The sequence below is a fragment of the Taurulus bubalis genome, assembly GCF_910589615.1.
Source record: "Taurulus bubalis genome assembly, chromosome: 13".
NCBI lineage: Eukaryota > Metazoa > Chordata > Actinopteri > Perciformes > Cottidae > Taurulus > Taurulus bubalis.
Genome location: NC_136601.1, coordinates 16,387,744 through 16,404,857, shown reverse-complemented (window position 1 = coordinate 16,404,857; position 17,114 = coordinate 16,387,744). Strand labels below are relative to the sequence as shown.

The following is a 17,114-nucleotide window of genomic DNA, read 5'->3' as shown; positions in this document are numbered from 1 at the left end:
ACACAGTACAGAGAAACTCTGATTAATATAGGCAGAAGGAGAACAACGTCGTTCTCTGCTCAGGAAGACATTGTTCCATTATGTCTTTACGTAGCAAATTGTAGTTTGGTGTAATATTAGGCATAATGCTCTGCCTCATAGAGAATATTTAAAAGAAATCTATGTTTAAATGATCAGCACTTGGACAGAAACATGCTACGACATGAGGCTATACGCATTAATCAGCTTTTTTTGTGTAAAAAAGCCCATTTTCTTCTACTTGTAAAATATTGAATGCAGGAGTTTAGTATTCTTACAATGCAGTATTGCTATTTTTACTCAAATAAAGGATCTGAAAACGTGCCCCTACTGCTAATTCATGACATTTGTTGTGAATTAAAGTACTTTGTGAGTAAAGTAGGTAAATATACACATGAATATCTTTCTTTTTACAGTGCTTTCTCTCCTATTTGATCTAGTTAATTGCTCAGTAGCATAACTTAAGCAGGGCAAATCAACATTATGGAAGATAAATGTTTTTAAAAGAATCTAAAACAACCTCAGGATGACTCCAAACGTGCATACAGTCTCTGCAGCAGTCAGATTTGACACTACACGTCATCAACATTCGGATGTTCCTTTTTTTCCCTTCGTTGCCAGTAGTACAAGTGGTTAAGCTGCTGGTTTGCTGGAGCACATTGCAAACGTTGAGCAGAGGGGCGAGGAAGCACCTGCTTCCAGCAAGGAGGGGGAGAACATGCTCTCATGAAAACGTCCAGTGGTTGGCACTGATACGTGTGCAGGAGGTTGGATTGCTCTGAGAATATACACAGGTTATTTTAATAATCTTGTGGGCTAAAACGTTAGCCTGGTGCTTTGTGGTTTTCTTTCTTTTGTTTTGTTTCCAGCAGAGGATATGGTGTGACCAAAAAAATCAGTCAGAGTAAATTATGGATTGCCTTTGTGGTGGAGGGGTTGTTACAGATAATCATAAATGTAACTTTTCGGCTTTGTGTCAGGCTGCCATTTGTGTTAATATTTGCTTCTGCATCTGTGTCGCGTTTTAGTGCACCACAAACTGTTGCCAGAGTTTCCTGCGAGAGGATGGGCGATGTGGTTTTTATCAGACAGCCTCGGACCGCAAACTGCTGGACTTGGATTTGCCTAGTCGGAAGATAGAAACAGCTTTCTACGTGAGCAGCGACAAGATAGTACAGACAGCCGCGTCATCGGTGGTAAAAGTTGGACTGAAAGTACACATTCAGTGAAGAAACTGATGCGCGTAAGAAGGGATGCCAGCCAGGCGTGGCTTGTGTTTGAATATCCAATGTGAGAATGCGTGGGGAGTATGTATATAATAGAGTCTTTCCATCTGATAAACAGAGATATCAAACTGCTGATTATAGCAAAGGACGTCCAATAAACTGAGAGGACGCTGCTTATTTTTGGAGGAGCACGGCGCGCTGGGTACGCTTTGGACTTGTGTAAACTTTTCTCCCCTGCTTGAACCACCGAACAATTTTAAATGCTGTCGCTTAATTTGACAGCTGTGCACACAATGGCAGAGGTCGGGAGTTTTCTGGGGACAATCGACTTGGATTTACAAACCTTTCCTTCACTCGGGAATATGCCTCCACCGGAGTCTCCAGTGGGCTTGAATGAGCGGCTGGGGCAGATTGAAGGGAGGCTGCAGCGGGGGTCGCCGACGGATTTCGGGCACCTGAAAGGGATCCTGAGGCGACGGCAGCTCTACTGCAGAACCGGCTTTCAGCTGGAGATATTCCCCAATGGGACCGTGTTCGGGACTAGGCAAGACCACAGCAGATTCGGTGAGGCTATTTCTTGAGCATTTCACTTTTTTTTAAGTTTGAGAAATTCTAAGTATGGAAGATGTCACATCAATCTCGAATGACAGATTTTAATGTTTTCATGAACTAACCATCTACGATGTATTACACACTTGTTGTTAGAGAGGGGTATGACATCCAGTAATCTCGAGAAAACAATTATCAATTTACAAAATGCAATTATTTGAGCTGTGTCTTTTTCTATCACTTCATATATAGTGGGTGAAGTGAGTTCAATTAAGAGTTTTTTTTCCTGTCGCATCCCCAGTGAATACTCATTCGTGCGTCACTGTCACCTGGCGTGCCGCAAAGCAGAGCCACACACCTTTTTTCGAACCATCCCCGTTGCGCGTGGGCGCAGGTGTCTCTCTACTTGGGCGCAAACAGCAACAACCCCAGCGCGCGCGCTCAGCTCTGAAGATTTGGTAACATTAATGTAAATGGAGCGAGGTGCGGCTCGCGGGAGAACGATAAACAAAATGAGGTCAGGGGGCAGATACGCACATGTCTCTCGCCTCATATCCATGCAGTCATCGCGCAGGTGCAGGCCGGCTCGCTCGCTGCGGAAAGAGCCGAATAACCCTAAATTAAAGCATGACCACTGCGGAATTCAGGGAAGGTTTAAATATTCCGACTTCAGCCAAAACAAGCCGGTTTACAGGGATGGGTGGTCCGCGTGTTTGTTTCTGGCTTCACTTAGTTTTCAAATGCAAGGTCTTTGTCAGAGCTGCAAGGAAGACATGGCTTTGATTAGAGGGATATGAAACACACTCTTCACCCCGCAAAAAATTAGAGGGATCTTCTCTGTCATCCTCTGGCATCACATGAGGTCGTGGAGATGGGGACCAGGTGGCTGTAAAGTGGCCTCTGCCAGCACAGCCAGCTGGATCCTCTGACTAACCTCTGTATCACAACAGCCAATAGCTTTTCATTTGACTGCTTGTTTCCCAGCCTTTGAAGTACATGTTCACTTTACTGTAACTTCCAGTGAGTCAGCAGCCCACTAAAGAAATTACCCACAGCTCAGCTCCATAAAAGTGGCTTCTCAGTCTGTATTAGTAGCCACTGGGAAGTCCCAACGACAGGTTGCAGGCATTTATAGGCACCACAACCTTTTTATGATTGATGTATGTTCTGAAGACCAGACTTTAAAAAGCAAGCGAGGAAATCAAATAAATCTTTCTCGGGTGCATCCAGTCCATGCATGTCTTTTCTGCTGTAATCAATGACAACAGAAGTTATGTAGTGGTCTTAAAACAGCTATTATCAATTGTAGAATGACGATTCAAGCAGTTTTTTGATGATCAGTTTTTTGATTAAGGATCAGCAAACCTCACAAAACCAGTCAACTGATGCATATTGTGACTGGTCTGCTGTCAAATAAATAGAGGCCACTTGTTGCTGGGTGTCTGTTTGTGGGCTTTCCTGACGGTTTTTTTGTGGTATTGTGTGTGTTTGACCTCAGGTATCCTGGAGTTCATCAGTCTGGCAGTGGGTCTGGTCAGCATCAGAGGGGTGGACGTTGGACTTTACCTCGGCATGAATGAGAAAGGAGAGCTCTTTGGGTCGGTGAGTCAAAAAACCTCCTCCTCTCATGTACAACCCCGCCCTCATCATACAGCCCAGGGTCTCATTCACAACAAGTCTGGCACTCGACACATGCAACTTGTTTTACAGCAACTCTCAGAAAATGTAACTTCTTTTTTCTTCTTACAATGCACGTCAGTACTGAGCTATCAAAAATATGTTTTCAGGAGCAATCTGAGAGTCCGTTTGTTATCAAGGTTCCTGTAGGTGGCAGATGGGGAAACCACAGTGAGACTAAACAAGTATGTTTCTTTAACAGAGTCTCACACTCTCTGTCACATACTTCCCTCTTCTGCGGGTTTCCTTTCCGTACGGGGAAATTAATAAAGAGAATAGATCCAATAAATAATGACCAAAAACAACAGTCGGGAAAAGAAGAAGAAGAAGAAACTTACTTCACTTGTTTTTCAGGAAAAGTAGATTTTGCAGCTTTAGAGAGAAAACCAACCTCTTCATTTACTGATATGCAGAAATATTTACATATTTCCCTAAAGTGGAGACAGGAATGTTTGGAGTCACTCTGGATGTGTGCTGTGGGGGAATCTAGTGGAGATTACCTCTCAGTGCACAGCTGGACTGAAAGTTTGGACTGCAGTGTTAAGTATAGAAGAATTTCCTGTGCTTTTCCACAGAAAATCTAGTGTCTGGAGAACATTTAGGTTCATGTCATCCTGGCTGACTTTCTGTCATCCGTGGTTGATATCTGGAGACTGGGAGAGAGGAAAGGGAAGAGATAAAGACAATGAAGGGGAAGTATGTGAGGGTTACCTGTATCAGGTGTCCCAGGGCAATACCTGAGGGCCTCTCAGGGCCCAGACTCCCCCTGGCTCTGAACATTTCGAACAGAGGCTACTTTTAAGCACGGCCATTATGTTGAAAGTGCAGATATTGTTACCGCGTGCTATCAGAGTCTGGCATCCTGGTGCTTTGACCCTGGGGGAGAGGGGCCGGGTGATGGTGGGAGTCAGTGATTTGTGGGGGTGGGGGTAATTGCACACCTGACTGAGTCACCTGACTGACAGAGGGAGCTCCAGACACGTCTGTGTGGAGCTGAGAGGCCAGGAGGTGGAAGGGGGAGGGGAACAGGTAGAAGAGTGCTTCCGTCCCACAACTGCCAGACCTTGACAAGCTTTTGATGAGGTGTGTGTGTGTGTGTGTGTGTGTGTGTGTGTGTGTGTGTGTGTGTGTGTGTGTGTGTGTGTGTGTGTGTGTGTATTAGGATGGAGCTGGCCCAGTCATGTGCCCTCAGGGCTGTGTTTACAGACAACAGCTTCACCACATAGCCGCAGCCAAGCAGAGCCTGACAGCTTATCAACAAAATTGCTGCCGGAATATAAAAAAAACGAGACTTTTGCACAAACACTTAGCGTGTAACGTGTGCAAGAGACCGATCAGGAACATTATCTTGCTGTGGCGAGAAGCCTCAAAACCAAAGAAATTAGTCCTCGCGTTGAGGAGGGAGAGAGGGCGATAGCGACACCCTCGAAAGAGGTTCACATGTGGCCTTCGGTCCTGGGTGATACCCCTGACTCGACTGAGGTTCAACCCTCTTGCTGCATGACTGACTGGTCTTGGCAGGAGAGCAGCTCTAAGCACTGCTGTCTCTTATTGTTCTCACACACTCACTCAGCCAGCACACTCTCAACTACTGAACCCACAGCCATAGCTCATGCTGCTCTGTCAGTGAAGACCGAGGCTTTGAGAGCTGCTGTGTGAGTGAGAGAGAGAGGGAAGATTGTACGCCTGCTCACTGTTCTTGTTGCATCACGGGAGGGGGAATGGTTCTCCATGCACAATGAGAGGTTAACAGGTCTGAGGAATGAGTGTGGGGCGTAAAGTGGAAAGGGGCTCGTAATGACTTCCCCTCTTTTGTCATAATGAGCACCTGCCTTAACGAGTTTCCACGGGTTCATTTCAGCATTCAGGTGCAGCAGCAACATGTAGTGAAATGCACAAGCGAGCTCATCAGGAAGAGAGGGGTCTGCATTCAAGGCCACATCATTCATTTCATTCTCAGCTGCATTTTGATGTCTGTAAAATCATGTTTCTGTTGCAAATTGTCTTCTTTTCTCACTCAGTGGCATAGTGAGCAGGACTTCAGCAAATGACGGATGTGTTGTTTTCTCTCCCGCAGAAGAAGCTGTCAGCAGAATGCGTGTTCAGGGAGCAGTTTGAGGAGAACTGGTACAACACCTACGCTTCAACTCTGTACAAGCACGCAGACACGGGACGCTTATACTACGTGGCCCTAAACAAGGACGGCTCGCCCAGGGAGGGCAACAGGACTAAAAAACACCAGAAACTTACCCACTTCTTACCCAGGCCGGTGGAGATTGAAAAGATCCCTCAGGCGTACAGGGAACTATTCCAGTACAGGTGACCAGTGCCTACAGTTGGAGAACTGGTTACATTCAGAGGAACAGAGATAAATAAAAAGGAGGGTGGGGGGGTTGGTGTGGATATTTTGGACGTGGTACATAACTGTTTACCCTCAGCTCCCCCTGAGGTCACTCTGTTTGCGCCTCGGCCCACTGCCAAGCACTGACATAAACATTGTGCATGTTCCTGGATGTCGGAGGGGTTGTTATCTTGTAAAACCACTGCATGGACGGAGGAGGCCTGTATGCTATGCTCGCCCTGCGATCAAAATCAGGTGCCATGTTTTCTCAATAACCACTTTTTTTTTTTTTTTAGGTAAATGCGTAGATACTGAATCGACATGCGATGACAAATGGGTTTGAGTTGCAGTAAGCTGGTGGGGGGATGGCTAAGTGAGGACAAAAAGGGACTTTTGAGACCAAAATGATGGGGAGCACTGCAGATTTCATGTTGTGCATTTGCCATGCACTGTACTGTTAGTTGTAAGAAAGTGCACATTCCGCATTCAGAGCTAGAGAGGAGAATAATCTATGTTTTACATGCATGTTGAATGGCAGGTCGGGATAGACCAGGACTAAAGAAGAAGAATGTCTATGAGACAGAGAACAAACTGGTACAAGGCGAACTGGAGTTTTATTAAGTCGACTCAAAGATGAAAGCGGGGAATAAAATCTCGAAGAAGAGTGTGCGAGAGATGAAAGAGCACTTACTGCACATCCCTGGTCCCAGCTGTAGGCTCACTTGGTCTCCCTTGTAATCATCAGAGTCCAATGATCTCATTCATCACATTTAAATAAAAATATCAAGCGGCGTTGTGTAAGAATTGTATGCAGAACAAGCGATTAAGCTCGGGACAAAAGCACTTCTCTGACTGTGGTTGTAAAGAAATGTGATGGGCTTTTTAAAAGGGTGGTGACTTGTAATGTTATCAGGAACATTACTAAAAATGCAAGCAGCTGAGGTGTACATATGGGCGATCCTATTTATAAGATGTACAATATATTTATTTTCTACATATAAAGTATAAATCTATATATTTATTTATTGCAAAGACTTTATTTTGTAATGAACTTGAAGTTATCTGGACTGTAGATTCTACTGAAATTACACACCAAAAAATGCAAAGAACATGACAATAAAATTGTCCTGCTATTGAGAACTCATTGTGAGAGACTATTTTTGCTTGGATAAAAATCTGATGTACCAATTAAAACCAGATATAGAATCTATGTGAATGTTGCATTTCTTTACTTTTCAGAATGGCTCGCAGGATGACAATGTTGGCAGGTGGGCTTTGGTCCAGAATGACATATTTTAACATTTGGATGGATTGCCATAAAATCTTCGGCCCCCAGAAGACAAATCTAAATGATATCGGTGATCCCCATCCCAAGCAACATTTGTGGTTTTCACCTGATTATGAAATGACCCAGTTTAGCTTTCCTTTGTCTGGACGAAAACGATTTAGGCTTCGCTTATTAGTTGTACGATAAGTTGATGTAAGACTTATTATGCTGCACGCTCAGTTATTAAAATACCTTGAACGTAATATCTTAAAAAGCAATAAGTGCATGGCATTTTGTCCTGCTGTCTGAAAGATGGAGGTAAAAAGATACCGCAGATTTTTTTTCCCAGAGAACACAATACAATCCCATGCCAATTTGCCCTCATAAACCCTTTAGCAAGTGCTGTGCACAGGCCCTCTCTGTCTCCGTAAGGTCTTAACCCGCCTACATCCACCGTACAAAATCAGATTCCTTATGCAACTGGATCCTGGCTCCTAATTGGCTTTACACATCAGCATGGATTTAGAGCAGTGATTGGTTGTTCATTGCAGGGGCCTCACAGACCCGTAGTGCAGTCCACAGACTTTTCAATGGACAGAAACAGCTGCCTGCTGCACAGAGAACCAGCAGGGATGTGCCGTAGACCTAGAGTGGTGGTAATCGGGGGCTGAGAGGGGATGGGATCAACATTTCAACATCTGCAATAGTTGTAATGTTTCTCCACTGGCAGATATCTGTAAGCTGTGAGAGCAAGCTCCCCTGGGGGAAGGGAATGGAAAAGTCAAAGACATGCAGGGGAAAACCCTGGCAGACTGAGAAATGAAAACAATACCAGGAGAGGGAAAAATAGATGAAAGATTGAAGGGAGAAGAGAGTGGGACAAAAGGCACTTAGTGCTGTGGGAGGGTGTGAAATACAGGGCCGCTGCCTCAGGATGTGTCAGCTATCTGCTTTCCAACTATAAAGGAAGAGCTCTAGTTTGGGAAATATGCTTTGCATTCTTACAGGGAATTAGAGAATATCAATACCACTCATATCCGTCTAAATATAAAGCGGAAGAGACAGTTAGCTTAGTTTAGCATAAAGACTGGAAGCAGGAGGAAACGGCTCACCATGCTTTGTTGGATGGTCAAACAAAGCCGTCCATCTTGTATCGTTGGTCCTACTCAGAGCGCTGAAAGTCCCATTTTACTGCTCTTGTTTTATTTGTATAATAAAAATAATTGGACCAAAATCAAAAACATGATACATGTGTCCATGACCTGAGAAATTTAAAACCCCGACAAAAACCTCAACATCCGGGGTAAAAGTCTGGCGAGTTACAGTCTAATAAAAAAGGCATAAAATGCCCCCCAAAAATATGGGCAAATATTTTGTTCTACCACTACTTGTATAAGCCTCAAAGTCCACCTTGTAGTCATACAGGTGTATTAAAACATTTGTGTTGCTAACCAGAACGACACAATCCCCGTCCAACATTCCCCTTCATAAATTCAGTCAGTGCAAAGGAATGCACGGACAAACGTCGGCCAGTAGTTCAGTCCTTAAATACAAATGACTCAAACACAGGAGTTGCTCATCCTTTTGGTCACTTTATTAAATGTTATATTAAATACTTATCAAGATAATAGCAGATCAAATTCGTGGCAAATTATGTTGGTGTATTTGCTAACACAAAAACATTCTTAGAGGAGGGCAAAAAGGTTTCTTTACATTTATGAAATACATCTTGTGCAAACACAGGAGCCAACTAGAGACAACATCTCTTTGTGAGAAATGTACATATTCCTCTTGATTAACAGCTACACCAGTTTAAGCATTTAGAAGCAAAAATGTGCCAAAGTAGAATACAGATAGTCTGGGTGCATGCCTGCTGAGACGAGTGTCCAGAAGGCATTTCTCACAAAGCAAGACAAAATCAACCAGATATATAATAAGATTTCCTTCTATACTCGGTCAAAATCCTCCGTGAAACACATAATTCCGACTTTGACAGACAATGTAAAGGGAAAAGATTTGGGCCCTGTGATATCTGGCTGAACTGGTTGTGCTTTGTGAGACCCAGTCACTCACCCAAACTTGGGATCAACACAAGTGGAACATAAACAATGAACAGGACGCACAGTGCTATGCTAGACAACACGTGACAATGAGTGATGTTACAAAAAGATCATAGGAATCGGGCAGGCAGTTTTGAACAACACAAGCATTCCATTACCATGTTCAGTGACAACTAATGTAAACACTTAAAAGCAAAATAGAAAAGATTCTCAACAAATCTCAAATCTTTACAGAGCTTATTTTAGGAAATGAATATAAGGCCATATCTTTTTTTCTGTTTTTATTGACTATCAATTTCTTCTAAACCCCAAAAAGAGCAGGACTTAGCGGCACCATGAGCGGTCTGCTTTGTTAGATATCGGTGAAGGAATCTACTGGGGCTAATAATCACGCAGAGCTTTACATCAGAGAGTCACCAACGACACTGGTCCCACTCAGGTTTACTTCGGCATTTAAAACAGTATAAAAAACTGAAGTTAAGTCATAAGGACACCCTCTTTTAAGAGAAAAACAGTACAATGCTTAAAAGCATTGGGGGTAAAATGTGTTTGTCTTTAAATACATGAAAAATGAAGATATAGAACTTGAATAACATTAAGGCGGTATATACATTTATTTCCTGTTGAAATGCCTAATTGACCCCTTTCACACAGTCACTTATACACTATATTCCACCTTCTCTCAGTGAACTACAGAATAAAGAACTGAGAGTATATCCCACTTGAGGCCCCAGTGGACAGCAGCCTAGTCTCAAAACTACTCCACCCTCTGCGTGGTGCACCAGATTGCTTTGAGCGGTGATGTCACAGTGCGTTTGTCACAGAGAACTGGGCCTCTCTTGGACTGGCCTACTGGGAGCCAGCTAGCTGAGTGGGTGGGGTGGGGGTGAGGGGTGTTGAGGAAGAGTCCCTCTGACCTACAGGCCCTTGGAGGGCCCAGGATTCTTGCCCATGCCTGGATGAGAGCCCAGGCCGTGGAGCTGCTGGTAAAGCCCCACCAGGTCCATCTGACTGAGCCCCCCACCTCCCATCATGCCGTTCTGCATGGCCAGCTGGTTCAGGTAGTTTGCCTGGTTAGCCATGGCCAGCTGCTGCTCCTGCACCTTCCTGTTGGTGATCAGCTTCTGCACGTACATCATCAGCTGGGCAGACACAGACATAGAGGGACAGTTAAAATAACCACCAACAGACAACTATAATTGAATTAATAACGTGAGACCAATCAGGATCTCTCATGTCCAAAGTACATGGGAAGATAGGAGGCACGAATAACAGGACTATACACACTGAAACTTGCCAGATATGACAAGAATCATCAATAAAAAGGTACAATATTATTGCCGTATAAATAAAATACAAGCGAGCAAATGCTATGCGGCTAAAAAAACACGACTGGTTATTGGAAGAAATCATGTTTTAATAGCTAAAACCAGAAAACACAGATACTGAGATCCAACTTATTAGCGTGTGCAGGTGAACGTGTTCAGTTAGGACAGGCCAGTACAGAGTAGCTGTGATGTGTGACGAAATCAACATTTAGGTTTTAATATGTGAATACAATTGTTGCCTGCATTTAATTCAGTTCATACAACTTTCTGAACTTGAACTGTTCTTAAAGTGTGAATGAACAAATGCTTCCATAGACTTGGCCAAGGTGTTCATAGAACTAATAATCATACAATCACATTTTATAACACATCTCCTTTAAGCGCCGTAAATTAAACATTAAATTATAAAACAAATATTGATTTTGTCAAAATAGCCAGTTCTACCTGCTGCCATTTAGTTTTCACAACTCAATTACGTTGTTTGCTAATAAAATGGTGACCGCAGTCTTTTAGCCGTCAGCTACTACTCGCACACAGAGCAGTTCTTACCGTCTGCTGCCTGGTGAGGACGTCCCGGTACACGGCTTCCCTGCGCTTGATCTCCAGCTCCAGACTGGCCTGTTGACCCAGAGCCATGGACTGGACCTGAGTCTCTGTGAGTGCTGGGTTCTCCTTCCACTGTGAGGACAGAGGAAACAGGACATGTTAACCTCAACCACCGTCACAACAGAAATCACTCCACTTATATCGTGTTGCAGAGCTGTGACAGATATGAGACTTTATTAAAAGCACTATTTTGGGACAAATAAAGATTCATCTCCAACAAAAGGTATGACGCATATCTTCATTGACTGAGACACTCACCAGTCTGGCGATGGCATCTTCCAGTGTCTCCCGCACGAGAGTCTTGAGTGAATTTGTTGCTTCAATGACTTTCTGTCGTCCCTGGTTTATAAGGTCCTAAAGACAAATGAGGAAGACTGGTTAGCTTTTCTCATTTTTTACCAAAAGCAATAGATACATAGACAAACATTTACTGAGGGTTGATAGATTATCAGTCTGGAAAATGATTGGCTTCAACATTTAATATTTGTTTAAATTATCAGAATCTGTTTTTTCTTTTCAAATCCTACTGTCGCAAAATTAATACATTTTCAAATGTGCTACTCTTGCTTATTTAATATCAGACAATTATATTGATTTATTTTGTCTTACTGACACCTGGCTGAGGCATAAATAATATGTCAGTCTAAATAAAACAACTCTGAGGAGGTAGAGTAGCAGCAATCTCTGACTCAAGCCTGTTAGTGGGTCCTAAACCTAGACTGAACTACAACTCATTTGAAAGCCTTGTTCTTAGTCTTTCACATCTAACCTGGAAAACAATACAGCCAATTGCATTTATTACACCACGTCCATATTCTGAATTTCTATCTGAATTTTCAGAGTTTTTAAATGTAGTTTAGTCCTTAAAACTGATAAGGTTATTATTGTAGGTGATTTAGTATTCATGTGGATGTCGATAATTATGGCCTTAGTACTGCGTTTATCTCATTATCAGATTGGATTCTGTCAGAGTACAGAAACCGACTCACTGCTTTAACCACACCCTTGACCTTGTTCTTGCATATGGCATTAACATAGAACATTTAATAGTCTTTCCACAGAACCTTCTTTTATCAGACCACTACCTAATAACTTTGAGTTCATAGTACCGGAGTGTACAGCGTTAGGCAAAAGTTTCTACACCAGATGTCTATCCGATAGTGCTGTAGATAAATTTATAGAAGCGATTCCATCTGCATTTGATTCAATACTATGTCTCAATATAACAGAGGACTCCTGTGCTAACTTTAGTCCGTCCCAGATTGATCGTCTCGTCGATGGTGCTACAGGCTCACTGAGACAAGATGAATAATCTCTTGCTCTCTCCCAATATATCCTAGAGTAACCTTAGAAACAGCTGAAAACTGATATATTTAGATGGGTTTTTTCTTTCTCCCATCAACCTTAACCAATTGTCTTCAATGATTTCTATGTCAAAACGTTATACCCGTCTCTTGGACCCCATCTCAACTAGGCTGCTTAAAGAAGTTTTACCTTTAATTAGCACCTCTACTAGATATTATCAATGTGCCTTTACTAACAGGTCATGTACTACAGTCCTTCAAAGTAGCTGCAATTAAACCTCTCCTTTAGCCCACTCTCGATCCAGAGGTGTTTGTTAATTACAGACCGATCTGACCTTCCCTTCCTCTCCAAGATCCTTGAGAAAGTAGTCACAAATCAGTTATATGACTTTCTGCATAGTTTATTGACTTTCAGTCAAGATGTAGCGAGACAGCACAGAGACAGCACTGGTGACAATTAGAAAATGACCTTCTAATTGCATCCGACAAAAGGACATGTCTCGTCTCGTTAGACCTTAGTGCTGCATTCAACACCATTGATCCTATTTCAGAGACTAGACCAGTCGATTGGCATTAAAGGAACCGCACTACGCTGTTTAAATCCTATTTCTCAGATCGACCTCAGTTTGTGCATGTAAACGATGAAACCTCGATGAACACCAACGTTAGACACGGAGTTCCACAAGGTTCTGTGCTTGGATTGCTTTTATATGCTTCCTTTAGGCAATATTATCAGAAAACACTTCATAAACTTTCATTGTTATGCAGAGAATACTCAATTATATCCTTCGATCAAACCAGACGAAACTAACCATTTGCTAAACTCCAAGCATGTCTTAAAAGACATAACCTGGATGACCTGCAACTTCCTGATGTTACACTCAGACAAAACTGAAGTTAGTCGAGCAACAGAGAACACCTCTGATATCAATTATCTAATGATAGAGTTTCTCTTGATGGCATTGCTCCTTCTCCCGGGTTTCTTGGGGGACTTTTTCCTTAACCAATGTGAGGTCCCGGGACAGAGGATGTCTTATGTGTACTGATTGTAAAGCCCTCTAAAGCAAATTTGTAATTTTGGGCGATACAAAAGAATTGAATTGCAAGGTTTTCGTTATTTTTTGCACTTATGTCGACACTACCTAGCAGACTATATTTTCTGTATTATTTAGTCTCACCAATCCAGGCCACGCCTATAGGCAATGAATATCAGGCTAGAATTGATTAACTCTGCCCATTTATTTACATAAGCTGGTTGAGACCAAAACAAAAAGGTTAAAAACACACACAAAAACTTAATTAGATTTACATTATCAGGTGGCCATAAATGCAACTCCAAATAACTGCTAATCATGTTCTCTGTGTGCTCGATGCGAAGGTTAATATGGTGGTAGCTTTAGCTCCATCAGTACGTTTTATGATTTTAAGCTTGTAAAACGTTGGAGAAGTCAGTCTACTTCCAAAGATACAGCTGCAACAACATAATTACACCAAAGACCACAAGAATTGAAGCCAGCATACAGTATTTCTACATTTCAACATCCTTATTGAAAAATACAAGTTCTTGGATCTTTATCATTTCCGTCATTCAGATGTGCCATAGTATATAAATAGCTGCTGTCCCAGACATGGGGTATTACGAACTATTGGAGGAGCGGGGCAGAGCCGGGAACCACAGCTCTGAGACTGTTGTCACAATTAGCAATAGGGACTGAGGAATTTGGGGCGCCATGCCGTGGGGGAAGGAGAGGGAAGAGTGTGAAGCTGGAGAGGGGCATGTGGAGCTCATTACTTACCTCCAGCTGCTGGTTGGTCATGGAGGCCAAAGCCGCCATGTTGAAGGAGAAGTAGTTGGAGTTGCCCATGTCCATCTGGTTGTATGCTGACTGGTTGTTCCTCACAAACACACCCTTAGAGATGAAAGACAGAGACAAAGGGGGAATCCAAGAGAAGAGCAGGATTAGTACATTTTAATTGAGCAGGTGTTAAGAACCACCAAGGGCATGATGGGAGAGACTGTATGCCACCACTGCGTTTGACCCGAGAAGACAGTTCACTTCTTCACAACCTTCAACTATCAAAAGTAAACAGTCTTGTCCCAGTAAAGGCCAGCAGGATGCCGATGTTTGTGTGTAATTGAGCCTCTGCTGCAGATGGTTTTCCTGTGCCCTGTAATCTGGCCATCCGGTATGTAGGTGTGTGCGTGTTGGGGGCCAGTGGGGGATCTTTGTACCTGGTCAGATAGACAGGTGTGCAGGACTAAACGGTACAAAACAACCCCAAAAGCACAACACGCGCAGACACACGCACGCACTGACTTTTGAGTTGGCTATAAACAAGCAGCCACTCTTGGACCTTAGCGGCGTTCTCAGATGCTATGCAGACTTCATACATCTTCAGACAGACAAAATCTAGACTTGACTTTGTTTCCCCAAACCAAAAATGTATGACACGAGCCTCTCTAAGCTTTGAAGTCATTCGAGTGAGGACGAGGGCTCCCGGGTTCAGTTTAGTTTCGGGCGCCTGATCATGTTCTCACAGTTTTTCCCATTTCCGGAGTAGCAAATCTGATATTCAAACACATAGCTTTTCCTGGCCACTGCCGGCCAACCCTTAAGTTGTGAAGACATTAGCAGAGGCCGAGTTACTTTCCAGTTGTTTCTCATACAAAAGCTCAGTATACACTGTGATGCTGAGAAGACGCTCATGGATGAAAATGTCTACTTGTGCATCTTTAGAAAATGTACAGATTGCAGTGATGCGAACGCACTTGAAATTCTCACATTAGACCTCAGCGCTACTGTTTTTCCATGGTGACTGGGAACCCTCTGTTCTCTTGAAAAGCAGAGGAGTTCTGAGGGAAAAGCCGCTTAAGGCACACAGAGTGCAGAGGAGGGAGAGTGTGTTGGAAAATTAATCATTAGGGTGAATTAGAATCTAGGATTACACAAAGGGGGAGAGGAGACCGGCTCCTGGTCTTACATCAACCCCTTATACACTTCTCTAAATAAACTCCACTAATTGCCTATTGATTTGTCCCACAAGAAAGCAGAGGTTGGAGAAGAGGACAATGGGGGAGATGGAAAAGGAAAGAAAAGTGCAAAACCCTCGGTGGACCTATGTACTTACGGTAGAACGGACAACCTCTCAGGGTATAGCAGATCTCTAGTTTGATGTGTTCAAAATGACGATCATAGTAGTAGCGGGGCTAGCCCTGCCATCTGCTTACTCCAAGTGATGAAAGAACTGTACAGATCCAATACTAACACACATCTTGACAAATAACAGTGGGGCCTCACTTAGCTCACCTTGCACTTTGATGTCAATGATTTGGAGAATGATGGACATATGGGCTAAGTGCTGCATGTGTGTGCCTTTGATTTGGGAACTGGTGGATATGTCACTGTGTAGAAAGCATGTCAGTTTTTTTTTTTTTTTTTTAACTCCTTGCCTACCTTTTTCTCTGCTTCATACTCTGTCCAGGCAGCCTTGCGATCCTCCTCGCTCAGGGCTTCTTCCTCCTTGTGGTCCAGCAGGGAGTCATGTTCATGGTAACACACAATCTGGTCCTTATTATTCTGCAGCATCTCAGCCAAGAAGGGATCCTACAGCAAGAAGGATGACAAAAAGATAGAACGGTTCAGAGTGTGTTTAAAGCATAATGTATGTAAGAAGTGGACGTAGTCATCGTGACGTCACCTTTTGGTTTGTGGACTTCTGTTTTGAAGGCCCAAATTATGTCATTTGCCATCTTTTGCAACCGATAAATTGAAGTTACCTTATTTGGAATGCGGAGGAGTGATATAGCGTCGCTGTATATGGTAGGAGTGGGGGGAATGTATTCTTGGATGTAGAAAACAAATCGATGCAGAAAACTCAATAAGCGGAAATGTTAAACTAAATGATCAACATTACGTTTGCCTGTAACCATTCTGTGACACCGGGCTGTCCATTCTTAACCGCTGCCCCTGAACGCAACAGACGTGCATCTTGCGTTATTTTTGTACGAGAGCTGAATGCTCATTTATTTGAAGAGAAGTTCATATTATTTATTTGTGAATAAGGGCATCTTGTTATGTCAAATGACTAAGAAGATGCTGAAGTCGGCGGTTTTTGCCACAGTGCTGCAGGTACAGCCCCAATTGTATTTCTTTGCAATGATTGAAATGTATACACATCTTTTCTATTTGTTACAGATAAATTATAATGGAAGTAAATTCATCTGTTAGTTTAATTATGAATCATTATAAATATGCAGTGTTTTAAATAGCAGGTAGTCAGTGAGAACAAAATAAATCATGTCTAGAAAGGTTTTGACGCATCAAGATAAATCGATAATTGTCTATAAATCCTCTGAATCGTAATAAAATTGTGAGGTGCCTCAAGATTCCCGCCCCTAGTATACAGTGCTGGTAGCGGCAACGACCTGTCAATCGCAGTAAGCCCGCCCTAAAGCTGGTGTAAAGTCCTCATTGGAAGGACGGGGAGAGATGGCGCTAAAGGAGCTGAAGAAGGCCACAGTTGACATCTGAATAATGGAGGTTACTGTATATTTAGGTCTTCCCCAATCAATTCAAATGCCAAGATGTCATGCATTGTTGAAACAGCTTTTGGGTGAAACTGCACTAGACACGGCACATTTTTACATGGGACAAATGCCACGAAGAACAACCGTCACATCCTACATATAAAAGCGCTGAAAAACTAAATTAGAGAAATTCGGAAACGGCTCGGCAGG

At 43.0% G+C, this 17,114-nt stretch overlaps 2 protein-coding genes across 2 annotated transcripts in view; one reads left to right on the top strand and one right to left on the bottom strand.

The window, feature by feature from the left end:
* Window positions 1-1,504: 1,504 nt before the first annotated feature.
* On the top strand, window positions 1,505-5,793 carry fgf16 (fibroblast growth factor 16; the record flags this gene model as incomplete). The annotated part of the gene is made up of 3 exons (XM_079228954.1): window positions 1,505-1,808; window positions 3,292-3,395; window positions 5,548-5,793. The coding sequence occupies 3 exons, from the start codon at window positions 1,505-1,507 to the stop codon at window positions 5,791-5,793; spliced, it is 654 nt and encodes a 217-aa protein (XP_079085080.1).
* Window positions 5,794-8,658: 2,865 nt separating this feature from the next.
* atrx (ATRX chromatin remodeler) overlaps window positions 8,659-17,114 on the bottom strand; it is a gene marked incomplete at its 5' end in the record, with an annotated part of 31,726 nt that continues 23,270 nt past the window's right edge. Inside the window, 5 exons of the mRNA XM_079228281.1 lie at window positions 8,659-10,280; window positions 11,016-11,144; window positions 11,331-11,426; window positions 14,173-14,286; window positions 15,832-15,981. Of these exons, the coding sequence (XP_079084407.1) occupies window positions 10,056-10,280; window positions 11,016-11,144; window positions 11,331-11,426; window positions 14,173-14,286; window positions 15,832-15,981 (714 nt within the window). The 3' untranslated portion in view covers window positions 8,659-10,055. The remainder of the gene's footprint in view (window positions 10,281-11,015; window positions 11,145-11,330; window positions 11,427-14,172; window positions 14,287-15,831; window positions 15,982-17,114) is intronic.